A 16296-nucleotide genomic window follows, 5' to 3' on the forward strand; every position below is an offset into this window, starting at 1 on the left:
GACAAAGTATTGTATCACTCAGCATATATAAAGCACTGGCAGTCATAGTGCCATTATAGTGCTTAGACTAGTGCCATTATAGTGCTTAGACTAACCCTTTAATTATACTACAATAAAAGGCAAGATTAGATTAATATAAATATAAAACAAATTCTAAAGACAAATATCCCCCTCCCCCCCTCCATAATGCTGTGTGGTGTAGATCTACTGCTATTAATCCTTTCCAGAATATATTTTCTACACCTAAGCAATCAAAAAGCATTAATCATAAAAATTGCACAATAGGTTTTATTCCGATTTAAAGTAACACTATGACCCAGCCCACTTTGCACTCAGACTACATCATTGAGAGTGTCACTGTCCTTGTAATCATACAATACAAAAATATTGCAGTTATTTTTGTAAGCAATTGCAAGATTTACATTACAAAATTAAATCCACTTCTAGTGTCTGTCAATAAGACAACCACGAGAGGCCCTTACACTTTATTGACAAAAGTAAAACCTGATCACATGGCACAAGGCCTCTATAGGAAACCGTTGATTCAATGTTTTCCTATGGGGCAGCTTTAATGAGCACACCACACACGTATTAGGTCCTAAAATATCTACAATAGATTATACCATAGTGAAGAAGGTCATTCCTCAGTGTTGACATAGGAGGCAGAAAGGTAAGCAGCACAAAGGGAGCCTTGGTCTTGGAAAAAGGCAAGTCGATGTTTAAAAGTTTTATTGCAATTGGGGGAGAGAAGACCTTTGTAGAGCTACGGCCAGGAATACTGTAGTGGTAGGAAATGGCACTAAATAAGGACTGTAATGCAGTTCATTTAGATTTGCTGCACCAGTTCAGATAATCATGATCTCTCCTTCCTCTCCGTCCCAAAATGTCACTCTTCCACCCAGAGCTTGCCTATAGTCCGAGTCTTTGCTTCTTCAATTGCTCCTTCGCTCAGCTCTGTAATCACTTTCAGAACGTCATCCACACTCTGAGAAGCATCAACCAACTAAAAAAAAATTAATAAAAAATGTACAGAAAACCCATAGGATAGTCTGCTTTTTGTATAATTTAAGAAAGCTGTGCATTTTTATTTTAAAACACTTTGTATAGGATAACGTATTGCTCCAATTCCTAAAATAATGAGGATAACTGATATCCTATTAGCATTTTACCAGAACAAAACAAATGATGTCTGATTACAAAAGTGTTTTTAGAACAGAAATCCCTTCGCATTTGACCCCTTAAGGACACATGACGGATATATTCCGTCATGATTCCCTTTTATTTTAGAAGTTGTGTCCTTAAGGGGTTAAACAAGAGATGGAGTTGCTTGCTAAAGATGGCATGTAAACTAGGTAGGTGATTGTAAAAAACATTGTAAACGTAACCAAAGTTTACATACCTACTTTAATTATCCGCATATATACAGAATTAAAACAAAACAAACTATAAATAATAGATACAAATTTTGACAGTTAGTTTCACTTTAAAATATAATATTTTACTTCAGAAACTGAAATAGAGACTTTAACTTACATTCCTTAGTTAAAGGGACACTATAGTCACCAGAACAACTCCAGCTTATTGAATTTGTTCTGGTGAGTAGAATCATTACCTTCAAGCTTTTTGAAGTAAACACTGTCTTTTCAGAGAAAATGCAGTGTTTACATTACAGCCTAGTGATAACTTCACTGGCCACTCCTCAGATGGCTGCTAGAGATCCTTCCTGGGTCATGGCTGCCTAAAATGTATCCAAACATTGAGTGTGTCCTCCCTCTGCATGCAGACACTGAATTTTCCTCTTGGAGATTCATTGATTTAATTCAGCTCTATGAGGAGATGCTGATTGGCCGGGCGGTGTTTGAATTGTGCTGGCCCTGCCCCTGATCTGCCTTTTTGTCAGTCTCAGCCAATCCTATGGGGAAGAATTTTAATTGGATCAGGCTACTACTTCTGCTGATGTCAGCAGGCACTGGGTAGCTCTAAAGGAAACAGGGACAAAATAAGCAGCTGCATACCTGAATACAAGTAAGATTTTTATATTTAGGCAGGCATGAGGGGACCAGGGGGGGCTAGACGGTGGTTTTAACCCTATAGGGTCAGGAATACATGTTTGTGTCCCTGACCCTATAGTGCTCCAAAAAAAAAAAAAAAAAAAAAAAATTCCCCCTCCCCCCAAAAAATAAAAAAAAAATCATCACCTCTGTACACTACCACCTTGCAGTTAAAATAGAGTCTTTAATGGATACTGTAGGCACTTTAACAAATTCATTTTATTGAATTTGTTCTAGTGCGTGCAGTCCTGCCACCCTCTCTTACTTCCTAAAACCCTTTAGTTCACTAATTAGAGGCCTTGAGAGCGTGACTTCAAGCCACGCTTCCAAGCCCTCTGGTTATGAGAGCCGAGAATCTACTTCCCGACTCATTCAGTAAAGTCATGTGCAGTTTTATCATGGTTGGCCATAGAGAATAATTTATTCTATAGAAGTAGACTACATTAACCCCATAATGATAAATAGCAAAATAATTCCATAATCCTCTAACCTGTAGTGACAGAAGGGTGTCTACAGCTGCAAACACTAAATAGGGTCTTTAGGAGACAAATTCTGATTTACACACATATTACCTTCCAGTTAAGGGATTTATCCTCCATAAGCTCCCGGTAACGTTTGTGTACCTGTACTTGAAAATCATTTGTTTCATATCGTTCATTACCAAAACCTCCCCTAGCAGCAGCCGCTTCAAGACTCAGATTCAGAAAGAGAATAAGATCTGGCTTTGGCAATCCCACATCAGGCTGCTTACACCAGTTTAAAGAGAAATTCTGCAAGACAAATCGCAATTATAAATTTCACAAAAGGTCCAAGAGCAATGAGGGACAGTATGAATCACACGGGCAGTTATATAGATACATCTGTAAGAGATAACATGACAAGTCAGGCAAAATAATATACTAAAGCACAGTCTCACAAGACAACATTTCGACTCCATAGACTTGATAAAGACTTCACTACGGAGTCTAAACGTGGTCTTGTGGCTCTGCTTCATTCAAAAACATTTCTACCACTTATGTGCCCAGATTCTTCTATGAATATCGGTATTTGGAATTGTGCCACTCCTGTTCTGTGGAGCACCAAGAGTGCCATTATTTCCCTTTGGTTTGTTGGAGACTGGATATATATCTCTAATACAACTAGAGAGAATATTTCACAGGCACACAATAAACAGCCATACAATGACTGCCATTAGATTTGACTTTTTTTTGATAATGTACTGTAAACCAATGTTTCAAACCTCCCAACAAAATGTGTGTGCAGTATGTGCACTGTATATGCATAAATTGGAAAGATGAATACCACCAACACGGTTTTGTAGTTGTATTGTTTGTTTTTTTTCACAAAGCTGCTGTTAAAAGAAAGTATGTCAAAGGAAGCTATGTACAGGAACCTACTTGCAGCATAACCAGAGTAATAAAAATAAGTTATGGAGCTTATTTCAGTGCAACTCATTTGTGCGAGTAGACCCTTACCTCTTTAGAACTTGTAAATGCTACCCCAGAAAATGCATATCGATCCACAACTAGAGTTACACCACTTGCCAATTTCTCTTTGATCATTGGACTACAAACAAAACAGAAAATAATTAGACAAACAGTAACAAAGGTTGCAGAATCTTTCCCATAAACGATCACGTCTTTCAAATCAAACAAGTGTCATGAAACGCTTTAGATTATGCGATTTAAAACCATGATGCATGCGGTATGTTGTCATTGATCAGATTAGTCTTATAATAAACAGGCTCTGCCAACCTAACTGAGAAAAGCACGTGTTTCAGTTTGTAGTAAAGCTGATCTTCCCTTTAATATTGATGCGTTGCCATCCTTAAGGGACAATATAGGCACCCATGCTAGTAAATGTATAGATTGGGAGAAAAACCTGTTAAAAAAGCAGTTTTCCCCCTCCCATTTGTCTCAATTCCTCATCAGGCATTTCAGATTATTTCCTTAACACTGTGAAACTTTACAAATTCAATTTGGCTTCATCATGCACTGCGTGACAAGCATAGGTTGGTGAAGTATTGCATGTCCAAGTCTGTGTGCCCAATAGCTGCAGTGGGGGGACTGTTTATGTATATAAACACATTTTGTACCTTGAAAATTATAAATAAGTTGTATATTAATTTAATAATTTTAACCATATCTGACCTGTAATATGCTTCAGCAAGGGCAATATCCTGAGTCACCATCATCCCAGTGTCCACAAATATTTATGAATTTCGATAGATCACCAGCCACCCTGCTAGGCATTTCTTCCTAAGTTTTTTTTTTTTTTTTTTTTTAGACAATCTTTATTTTTCAGTAATAGGTCAGAATTTTGACAAATACAATGGTCAAGTAGATATACACATTAGGAAAAGAAGTAGATCAGTAACAGGGGGATTGTAATTTATCGTATATGAGGGTAATAACACGTTGCTTTTGAGTAAGTGTCCTGTTTTAGCAGGATATGCTTGTTATGAATAGTTGACATACATTTCACATTTACCAGATTGGGAGAGGAAGGGGGTATCCCAAGTGAGCCCATGGTGGTGAACGTGTCTAAGTGACCGGGTCTGATCCGCTGTACCCTGAGGTCCACCTAGCTGTGGCTATCCCACTCTCCCTCCCCCTACCCCCAGCATGTTGACCGTGCAAGGTCATGCTGCCTACTTGTCTAAGCTGGAGGAGCCATCATGGCTTTGGGTGCTGAGTGGTGCAGCATAGGCAAGGACATTGTTGTGGTGCCCTTGAGAGTGTTGAGGCCCGCCACCATATCCGTGCGCATTCCATTTGGCTGTAGGAGTGGGACCTACTTGGGTGTTACTCTGGTGGGGCAGTCACATCTGTTTCGTAAGTTAGCTGCAGGGTGCCACACGTGGTGTTTAACACAATTTGCTACCGTCCCACTAGTCATTGGGGTTACGCAGATTGGTCGTGTTATGTGGTCGTTGCGTTTTGCTCTCTCAGCAAGGCAGATGAGTTTTTGTATTAACCTGGTAGCGTGGATTCCCCCCCCCCCTACATATGGTAATCAAAAATACATTTGATCTTTGTTCTTACACTTGTTCCCATCTGTTGGCAGAAAACAGAAGATGTACAGTGTGATCTTCTATATTATTTTTCTTTTCAAGGTAGGAGCCGATTAGTTTTCCAATCTCGGTTGTTCGCTCTGAGAGAAGATGGAAGGTATTAGATAAATAAAACATTTATCAAGAGTTAGACCTCACTGCCAAGAGTTTCTTAACCCCATCCAAGATTTTCCAGTGAGTAGAAAAGATCAAGATAGTGCATACAAAAACTACATGTCTGCACACCGCCATAATAAGCTCAACTAATTAGAAGTTACACATTGTGTAAAGGGGCAGTACAGTGTGCACAAGACTCCTAAAACAGCATTAGATAAAAAATATATTGATGGGGACAGTGTAAACTAGAGCCCTCATCGGTCGATAATGCATTAATACAATTAAACTTTTAATGTCTGCTGTAAGATGCACTACTGAGACCAGGTACACACTTGAGTTTAAGAACAGGTTCAATCATTGTAACTGTATAGGCAGCTGGTTATTATTAATTAGGGGCCAAGAGAACATGCTACCTGTGAACATACACAATGATGATGTGCATGTTCTCCCACTGACAGCCCTAGCAACCGGCCAGTGTCAGTAATAAGCGGTCTGTGTGACCCCGGCCAGTGTCAGTAATAAGCGGTCTGTGTGACCCCGGCCAGTGTCAGTAATAAGCGGTCTGTGTGACCCCGGCCAGTGTCAGTAATAAGCGGTCTGTGTGACCCCGGCCAGTGTCAGTAATAAGCGGTCTGTGTGACCCCGGCCAGTGTCAGTAATAAGCGGTCTGTGTGACCCCGGCCAGTGTCAGTAATAAGCGGTCTGTGTGACCCCGGCCAGTGTCAGTAATAAGCGGTCTGTGTGACCCCGGCCAGTGTCAGTAATAAGCGGTCTGTGTGACCCCGGCCAGTGTCAGTAATAAGCGGTCTGTGTGACCCCGGCCAGTGTCAGTAATAAGCGGTCTGTGTGACCCCGGCCAGTGTCAGTAATAAGCGGTCTGTGTGACCCCGGCCAGTGTCAGTAATAAGCGGTCTGTGTGACCCCGGCCAGTGTCAGTAATAAGCTGTCTGTGTGACCGGCCAGTATCAGTAATAAGCTGTCTGTGTGACCGGCCAGTATCAGTAATAAGCTGTCTGTGTGACCGGCCAGTATCAGTAATAAGCGGTTTGTGTGACCGGCCAGTGTCAGTAATAAGCTGTCCGTGTTACCCCGGCCAGTGTCAGTGATTGTGTTTATATCCCCTGGTCCCCCAGTATAATGGCAGCCTGTTACCTGGGAACCGCAGGCCCTCCGCCCTGTGACCGCGCTCTCTGAGAGCGTCTACCAGCAGCCGGGCCTGCGTGCTTTTGCCGGCTCTGTCAGCTCCCTCCAGCACTATGAGAGCCCCACGGAGTCCCGCCATACTGCGCATTCGGCCTATAGCAGCCAGCCCCAATCATAGCTCGCGCCCAACACGCTACTTCCGGGACATACAGGAAGTGACTGCGAGGCAAAGCATTGTGGGACACCCTGGGAGTCGGTTGTTCCCAGAGGGTGACGGGACAGGAAGCAGCTGGCAGAATGGACAGACTGTCTTCTATTCACTGAAAGGACCTTTTGGCCCTTGAGGTCAGGGCCCCCATAGCCTGGGATGGGAACCAGACTGCTCTCAGTGACTGGGCTGGCTCCCATCCAGATAAAGGACATAATGAGGAAATAGACCATTCACAGTGACAGAACTAAATCCCATGCAACCTTTCACTGTCCGTACTGCATGCCCCCCAAGGTTTCCATACTGCATGCCCCCCAATTTGTCCATACTGCTATCTAACTAGTTACATACCCCCCAATGTTTCCATACTGCTATCACACTAGTTACATACCCCCCAATGTGTCCATACTGCTATCTAACTAGTTACATACCCCTGATGTGTCCATACTGCTATCTAACTAGTTACATACCCACCAATGTGTCCATACTGCTATCTAACTAGTTACATACCCCCAATGTGTCCATACTGCTATCTAACTAGTTACATACCCACCAATGTGTCCATACTGCTATCTAACTAGTTACATACCCGCCAATGTGTCCATACTGCTATCTAACTAGTTACATACCCGCCAATGTGTCCATACTGCTATCTAACTAGTTACATACCCCCAATGTGCCCATACTGCTGTCTAACTAGTTACATACCCCCAATGTGCCCATACTGCTATCTAACTAGTTACATACCCCCAATGTGTCCATACTGCTATCTAACTAGTTACATACCCACCAATGTGTCCATACTGCTATCTAACTAGTTACATACCCGCCAATGTGTCCATACTGCTATCTAACTAGTTACATACCCGCCAATGTGTCCATACTGCTATCTAACTAGTTACATACCCGCCAATGTGTCCATACTGCTATCTAACTAGTTACATACCCACCAATGTGTCCATACTGCTATCTAACTAGTTACATACCCACCAATGTGTCCATACTGCTATCTAACTAGTTACATACCCCCCAATGTGTCCATACTGCTATCTAACTAGTTACATACCCCCCAATGTGTCCATACTGCTATCTAACTAGTTACATACCCCCCAATGTGTCCATACTGCTATCTAACTAGTTACATACCCCCCAATGTGTCCATACTGCTATCTAACTAGTTACATACCCCCCAATGTGTCCATACTGCTAACTAGTTATATATCCCCCCAATGTGTCCATACTGCTATCTAACTAGTTACATACCCCCAATGTGTCTATACTGCTATCTAACTAGTTACATACCCCCAATGTATCCATACTGCTATCTAACTAGTTACATACCCCCCCAATGTGTCCATACTGCTAACTAGTTATATATCCCCCCAATGTGTCCATACTGCTAACTAGTTATATATCCCCCCAATGTGTCCATACTGCTATCTAACTAGTTACATACCCCCAATGTGTCTATACTGCTATCTAACTAGTTACATACCCCCAATGTATCCATACTGCTATCTAACTAGTTACATACCCCCAATGTATCCATACTGCTATCTAACTAGTTACATACCCCCAATGTATCCATACTGCTATCTAACTAGTTACATACCCCCAATGTGTCTATTCTGCTAACTAGTTACATACCCCCCAATGTTTCCATACTGCTATCTAACTAGTTACATACCCCCAAAATGTTTCCATACTGCTTTCTAACTAGTTACATACCCCCAAAATGTTTCCATACTGCTTTCTAACTAGTTACATACCCCCAAAATGTTTCCATACTGCTATCTAACTAGTTACATACCCCCAATGTGTCCATACTGATATCTAACTAGTTACATACCCCCAATGTTTCTATATTGCTATTAACATGTTGCGTAACCCTCAATGTTTTCACACTGCTATTTAACTAGTTACAAACCCACAATATTTCCATGCTGCTATTTAACTTGTTGCATACACCCCAATGTTTCCATGCTGCTATACTTGTTGCATACCCCCCAATATTCACTTCTGAAATTACTGTGACTTTGACACTTTCAAAGGGATCAGTATTAATAGACATAAAATTGTAAAAACCCAACTGTTTTCGGTTCTGACTCAGAATGGACAAGAAAGACAATGAAAGGCTCTTGAATAAGAATGAATGCAATTAAGGAAGTATTAAAAATATAGGTACACAACAGCAAGCAAGGTAAGTTGAGAGAGGATTGTTAAAAGTTGGTCATGCAGCCTCGATTATGAAGCTGTAATGTCAGCAACATATAGAACGGTCAGAAGATTATACTTTTTACATGGATATCTTGTAAGATAACGGTTTGTATTAGAGGCAAAAAAGATAATTCAGTCTTTTTTTTTTTTTACGCTTTATTTAAGTGCAGGGAAATTGCGCATAAATATATGAAACAATGTTATACAGCACCCAAGTATAACATAAGGTCTATCAGCACATAACAGTGAAGCATTGAATAGATCGCTCTCTATGGACAACCTTATAGACTCTATAAGGTTGTCTACAGAGAGCGATCTATTCAATGCTCCCTCATTTTTGCAGTCTTAAGATTCCCTTTTAAATACTCTATAACATAATAAGGTGTAATACAGAGTATTTAAAAAGGAAACTTTAGACAGCAAAAAGAGTTATGGGGCCTGCAGGTACAGCATCAATTTTAAATGTTTTACACATCATTTAGCAGGGATGCTCGGTGCACAGCAGCCTGTTCTCAAATGATGATATGACAAAGGCATGCTCCTCCTTACACCATATCATGGGGAGCAGACAGTGATACATTGAGATAGAAAAAAAGTATAGGGTCGCACTCAGTCACAACAATAAAACACAGGGTGCTACTGAGCATGGGTCAGCAAAGAACCCCAATTAATATATGCAAATAGAAAAAATCCTAGGCACTCACTGTGAATGTTCTCCAGGCAGATTTATTGCAACGTTTCGACCTATTCAGGTCTTTATCAAGCTAGATACATTGAGAGGCATCAGCTGAGAGGCATCAGTCTGTAACTGCCAGCAATTCATGTTATGAATTGGTTCCTGTAACACAACATCAACTGAGACTTTGCCCGTGTAACCCTGTCCTTACGCTGTCTAAATTTCATCAGTACAGAAGGCTCAGGTAGCATCAGGCAGGGGCGCATCAGGCAGGAGCTTCTCTCCATGTCCACAGACTCCCACAGATTCACTGTACAATTTCTGACAATTCAGTGTAGTGAATATCCCAGATACATACCTTAAAAATATGGGTTTAGCAGGACAGTTTTAAATCCAGTATCCGGAGTTTAAACCAACTCTGTAACACACCTCCCAAAAATTGTTTTTTGAGCAGATCATAAAGATAAAATATTTTATTAAAATTCCAATCCTGTTAAAAGACAAAATGTGGAGCTACCGCCATCAAATTTCATCAATACAGCTGTGGCTAGTGTCCTTATATATACTTTTTGAACTAATCATTTAAAATAGAAAAACAATGTAGGACTGCCCAGAGGGAGATAAAGCAGATTGAAAAAAATAAATAACAGTCACTTTCACCCCTTCTTGTCACATTTATTAACTCAATTGTAAAACAAATTACATAATTTAAGGAACACTATAGCTTTAGGAATACAAAACTTTATTCCTAACTCTATAATGTCTGGATTCCGCGCTCATCACTCTGTTGAAACAGCTGTGACCAAAGTATCCAACTATTTAATCGCTGATAAATCTTGCGGCCATAACTCTACCCTAATTTTCCTTGATCTTTCTGCTGCCTTTGACACTGTTGATTATCAACAGCTTCTTCTCATTCTCTGTAATCTCGGTCTATGGGATACTGCTCTCTCCTACCACTCTCAGCGCCTTTTCAGTGTATCTTTCTCTGGCTCTGCCTCTTCTTCACAACCCCTCTCTGTTGGTGTTCCCCAAGGATATGTCTGTGGTCCCCTATCTATACTGCCTCCCTTGGTTAGCTCATCAGCTCCTTTGGCTTCCGTGATCGTTTATATGCAGATTACACGCAAATCTACCTGTCCTCACTTGATCTCTCTTTCCACCCATCTTGACTCGTGTCTCTGACTGCTTCTCTGCGATTTCCAACTGGATGGCTGCTCACTTCCTTAAACTCAACCTGACCAAAACAGAACTTCTGGTCTTTCCTCCCTCAAGTGTTGCTACTCCCGTGTCTGTCTCAAGTCAACGGCACCATCATCAGTTCTATCTCACAGTTCTCTTTGACTCTAAACTCTCTCCTTCACCCCTCATGTCCAATCAATCACCAAATCCTGCCGCTTCCATCTAAAAAACATAGCTCGCATCCGCCCTTATTTAACACCAGATGCAGGTAAGGTGCTGGTCCATGCCATTGTTCTTTATTGCCTTGACTAATGCAATCCCCTTCTCAGGGGTCTTACGTGTTCCCAGATTGCACCTCTGCAATCTATAATGAATACAGTGGCAAGGCTCATTTTCCTGTCCACCCGCACCTCCCCAGTCCCTACATTGGCTTCCAGTTAGATATAGGGCTCAATTTAAGATTCTGGTGCTTGCTTACAAGTCCCTACATAATACTGCTCCAACCTACCTATCCTCCCTAATACACAAATATGTCCCGTCGAGGCCCCTGCGCTCTGACGAAGACCTACGCCTATCCCCGTACTCCCACATCTCAGGCTCGCCTCCAAGACTTCTCCAGGGCTGCACCTTTTCTGTGGAACTCCCTTCCCTTCTCCGTTAGTCTTTCACCCAATCTCCACTCCTTCAAAAAAATCTTTAAAAAATACACTTCTTGGGGGCGTGAGCTCCGCCGAGCCGTGGGTCCCACAGCGTGAAACCACAGTGATCGGGCCGCCCTTCATTGAGATAGATCAACCTACCCTGCACACCATGGCTTCAAAATTCGCAAAGAAAATGAAGCAGAAAACGCTGGAATCCCACTTACAAGTGCAGCCTGCTACTCCTGCACGGATCCAAGATGGCGGCGGCGGAACGCGATCGCCTGCATGGGACTCAGATGCTGGTGAGAGTCAAAGCAGCTTTCCCTCCACTGTCACTGCCCCATCCACACAGGTCACAGCCCCAGCCACAGATGCTTCCATTAGCTCCATGCTAGATACTCTTAGAGCAGACCTCCGCTCAGACTTTCACAAACTGGCAGCAGACATAAGAGCTGACATACAAGTGCTGGGGGACAGGACTGCACATTTGGAGGAGCAGACAGAAGGATTGCAAGAAGCCCACAATGCCCTTGCAGAAGCCCATACTGCACTAGAGAATAAGGTATCCTATTTAGAAGGGAAAATAGCTGACAATGAAGACCGGGATAGAAGAAATAATATCAGAATCCGCGGCATTTCTGAAAACATCAAACCGCAAGAACTTGCGCAGTATGTGCAAACGCTATTCCAAACTATAATCCCTACACTAACGAAGGAGGACCTTCGCCTTGACAGGACCCACAGGCTCCCTAAACCAAAGTACTTACCTGCAACTACACCACGAGATGTAATCACCAGAGTTCATTACTTTACAGTAAAGGACCAGATAATGCAATCATCCAGACTCAACGCAGAACTGCCGGGCGACTATGCAGGCATCAAGCTCTTCATCGACCTCTCAGCGACCACCATGTCCAAACGACGGTCATTTGCTCCCATAACAGCAGCACTACGCAACGCCAATATCCTGTATAAATGGGGTTTTCCTACCAAGCTTATTGTAAGAAGAAACAGAGTGGACCGGACCATCATGTCGCTGGAAGAAGGCCTAAAGCTCATAGGGGACTGGAATATCTCAACTCCGGTGTTAGATAATCGCAGACAAGACCTACCACCGCCACGCAAAATGGCGAGAGACTGGCAACAGGTTCCATGGAACAGAACGCCACCACCGGACCGCAGAGACCCTGCTATTTAAATCCTCACAGACTGTGCGCCCAGACACGTAATTCACACAACGTGTTCATTATTGTATTGCAAACACTGCAGTTGTTTATGGTTGAATGTTTTATTCCTGTGTATCATGTTTTAACGTGCTTCAGTATAAAATGGCGGCCAATAGTTAAAGGCCCATGGCCGGCGCTGAGTCACCGCTCACTGCTGTGCTGTGACTCACATTTAAAAGTGTACCTACACAGCTTACCTATAATTTGACTTTACTTGCGTTAACATAGACGAATAAGGTACGCATTTGTTATTGTATCCAACACTTCTTTACCACCCACCCCCACACTAGGCTTATAGAGTAGGCCAACATATATCCGTCTGCATAACCTTGCAACAGGCCCTACAGGCTAACGGATTTCTTTACATAGTTTTATTCCTCCCCCATCCCCCACCGACCTGCCCAACCGGGAACGACCTACCATAACACCGAAAATACCCACACCCAATAGGACTCCCCCACCTGAGCCTAAATGTGAGTGGTTGCCATATACTATATCGCAGTTTTTTCATCCGACATGGCCGTCAAATTCCTATCACTGAATACGAAAGGCTTAAATTCACCCAACAAGCGCAGGTTGGCACTTCAGGAGGCCAAGAGACAGGGTGCCCATGTAGCTTTCTTCCAGGAAACCCACTTCAAATGGGGTGCGAAACCCAGATTCGACTCACCCTGGTTCCCAATATCCTATCATGCGTGCTTCCACAAAAAAAAAAAGAGGTGTCTCGATACTGATTAGTAAAAATGTTGTCTTTGAATTACTACGTAAGATAGGTGATAGAAAAGGGAGATATCTGCTATTACAATGTCGCATCAATAATCAACCGTTTACCCTAATGAATGTTTATGGTCCTAATGCAAATCAACCAGTGTTTATAGCTAATGTGTTCTCTCTTCTATCGTTGCATAGCTTTGGGGAGGTAATTCTTGGAGGCGACACAAACTTCCTTCTCGATATCAACATGGACTCCTCCGCCACAAAAACGGTAACCACGACAACAACGAAACAAAGACACACACAAACAGCCAACATCTGTCGCACACTGCAGACACATAACTTTGTAGACCCCTGGAGAATAAACCACCCAGCGGAAATAGATTACACATGCTATACCGCTGCACATAAGTTATTCTAGAATTGACAGATTCCTACTTAAAAGTACGTCCCTAGAGAAAGTAATTGACACAGAGATAGGCGTCATTTCCTGGTCAGACCACGCTCCTATCACGATGTCTATATCTGAGCGATTCTCCAAGGAAGATAGAATTCCTTGGCGATTAAACGAATCTTTACTTAACGACCCTATCGTAGTATCCCACATCACAACGGACCTCCAAAATTACTTTACTGACAATTTATACCCGGATACGTCCCCAGACTACCTATGGCTTGCACATAAAGCAGTAATAAGGGGCAGCTTCATAAAGCACGCCAGTCAAGCCAAAAAGGCACGCCAAGCCACGTACACAGAACTAATTTCAGAAATTACTTCCCTAACTCATAGAAACAAAAGATCACCGTCACCGACCACGCAGACCGCTCTACTGAAAGCCCACACCAAATTACGAAATTTTGAATTAGCTAAAACCACATATCTGCTACAAAAACACAAACATAATTACTTTGCCTCTGGAAACAGAGCGGGAGCTAAATTGGCTTCCCAGCTCAAACAAAGATCACCCGCCTCCAGGATTGCCTTCCTAAACAAACCGAACGGTCAGAAAATCATTGATCCGAAGCAAATTGTAAATGCATTCTCGGACTATTACCACAACCTGTATAATCTCAAAGACGACAACGAGACAAAGGTCCCCACACTCTCAGATATTGACAATTTCTTAGATCATATACACCTTCCGACTCTATCGCCCGATGACATACACCAACTATCCCAACCACTATCCGGAGAGGAAATATCTAAAGCCATAGCTGACTTGCCATTGCACAAATCCCCAGGGCCAGATGGTCTCCCCAATAAATATTACAAAGTCTTCTCACAAGTATTGACCCCTCACCTACTAAATTTATACCAACACAGTGTTCAGACGGGTACGCTCCCCTCGGAACTACTACTAGCACATATTTCCACACTGCCCAAGCCAGGCAAACCTCCCACCGCCTGCAAAAACTTCAGACTTATTTCCCTCTTAAACGGGGATGCCAAGCTCTACGCTAAAATATTAAGTAACAGACTCACACCTGTGATAGGTAACTTAATCCACAATGACCAAACGGGATTCGTCAAGGGTCGTCAAGGCTCGGACAATACCCGTAAGGTCCTCAACATCTTGGCGACATTAGAGAAAGGATCGGGCGGGGGCCTCCTCATGGCACTAGATGCAGAGAAGGCCTTTGACCGACTCAATTGGGCATACATGCTACGGGTGCTGAAAAAATTCGGCTTCCCTGACGACCTCACCAAAGGCATTATGGCATTATACACGACCCCAGCGGCTAAAGTGGCCCACGGAGGCTACATCTCTGACCCCTTCCAAATTTCCAACGGTACGAGACAGGGTTGTCCCTTATCGCCCTTACTCTACATCCTTTCTCTCGAACCCCTTGCACAAAAAATAAGGAACGATCACAACATACAAGGCATGACTATCTTAGGACGCGAATATAAATTAGCATTGTTCGCAGATGACATCCTATTGACTCTAGGGGACCCGCAATCCTCACTACCACACCCGATGGAGGCCCTACAGGAGTTTGGAGAGGTATCACACTACCGCCTAAACCAAGACAAAACTCAGGCATTGCCCATAAAACTCCCTCCTCACATTACGACCTCCCTGAAGGAGCGATATGTGTTCGATTGGAGGTCATCTGCACTAACTTACCTTGGTGTAAAGATTGCACCTTCCATAGCCGAAATGCAGAAACTAAATTACCTCACCCTGCCACAACAGTGTAAAAAGGACACACACAAGTGGTCGCAGACACATATCTCTTGGCTGGGCAAAGTAAATGCATTCAAAATGATGATACTACCCAAATTACTTTACATTTTCAGAATGCTCCCCATTTGCATCCCACAAACACTTCTAAAAACGCTCCAGGCTATATGTAATGCCTTCATCTGGGGTAACAAAAAACCATGCATAGCCAGATCGACTCTGTATAGACATACGAAACAAGGGGGCGTAGGGTTGCCCAATATAGGCCTCTATTACAAAGCCTCTGCGTTGGCCACAGGGATACTAATGCACACCAAGGAGGGCACCACACAGTGGGTGGACATGGAAAAAGCCCAATTCAAGGATAATCAGGCACTAGCATACCTCTGGACACCAAACACCTTTAGGACAGCGCAGCCGCACCTACTACCCACCACAAAACTCACTATCCAGTTCTGGACAGCATACTTGGAGACTATAGGGAAAAAACAATCATTCCAGGATAGGGCCCCTCTACTAGCCCTTAGATCCATCTCACCTGACATACGTCTCAAGAGCTGGGAGCGGGTAGGAATAACGCACATATACCAGTTACTCCAACCCCAAGGGGTGATACCATTTCCGGAACTACAACAGAAGTGGAGTCTACCCAGCAACGCTATCTTCACATACTTACAACTCAAAGGGATCATCTCAGCACATGTGCATAACAAACACACAAACCCCAACAGCATTACACTACCAGCAAAGGCAATACTTGACCGATGTTGGAAACACCCAACAAAACCAAAAGCTATTTCCTTGTGCTATACAGCATGGGGGCACACGACACCCAATAACACACCACACTGTAAGACACTTTGGGAAAAAGATTGTGCCATTG

The 16296-nt window shown here is 42.9% G+C and overlaps 1 protein-coding gene across 1 annotated transcript; it reads right to left on the reverse strand.

Annotated features, from left to right (window-relative positions):
• Positions 1 to 716: 716 nt before the first annotated feature.
• Positions 717 to 6586, reverse strand: DTYMK (deoxythymidylate kinase). The gene is made up of 5 exons (XM_063440974.1): positions 6373 to 6586; positions 5096 to 5204; positions 3527 to 3617; positions 2624 to 2821; positions 717 to 1003 (listed from the first exon to the last, which is right to left on the reverse strand). The coding sequence occupies exons 1-5, from the start codon at positions 6509 to 6511 to the stop codon at positions 887 to 889; spliced, it is 654 nt and encodes a 217-aa protein (XP_063297044.1). The 5' UTR covers positions 6512 to 6586; the 3' UTR covers positions 717 to 886.
• Positions 6587 to 16296: the final 9710 nt, after the last annotated feature.

The sequence above is a fragment of the Pelobates fuscus genome, chromosome 2, assembly GCF_036172605.1.
Source record: "Pelobates fuscus isolate aPelFus1 chromosome 2, aPelFus1.pri, whole genome shotgun sequence".
Classification (NCBI taxonomy): Eukaryota; Metazoa; Chordata; class Amphibia; order Anura; family Pelobatidae; genus Pelobates; species Pelobates fuscus.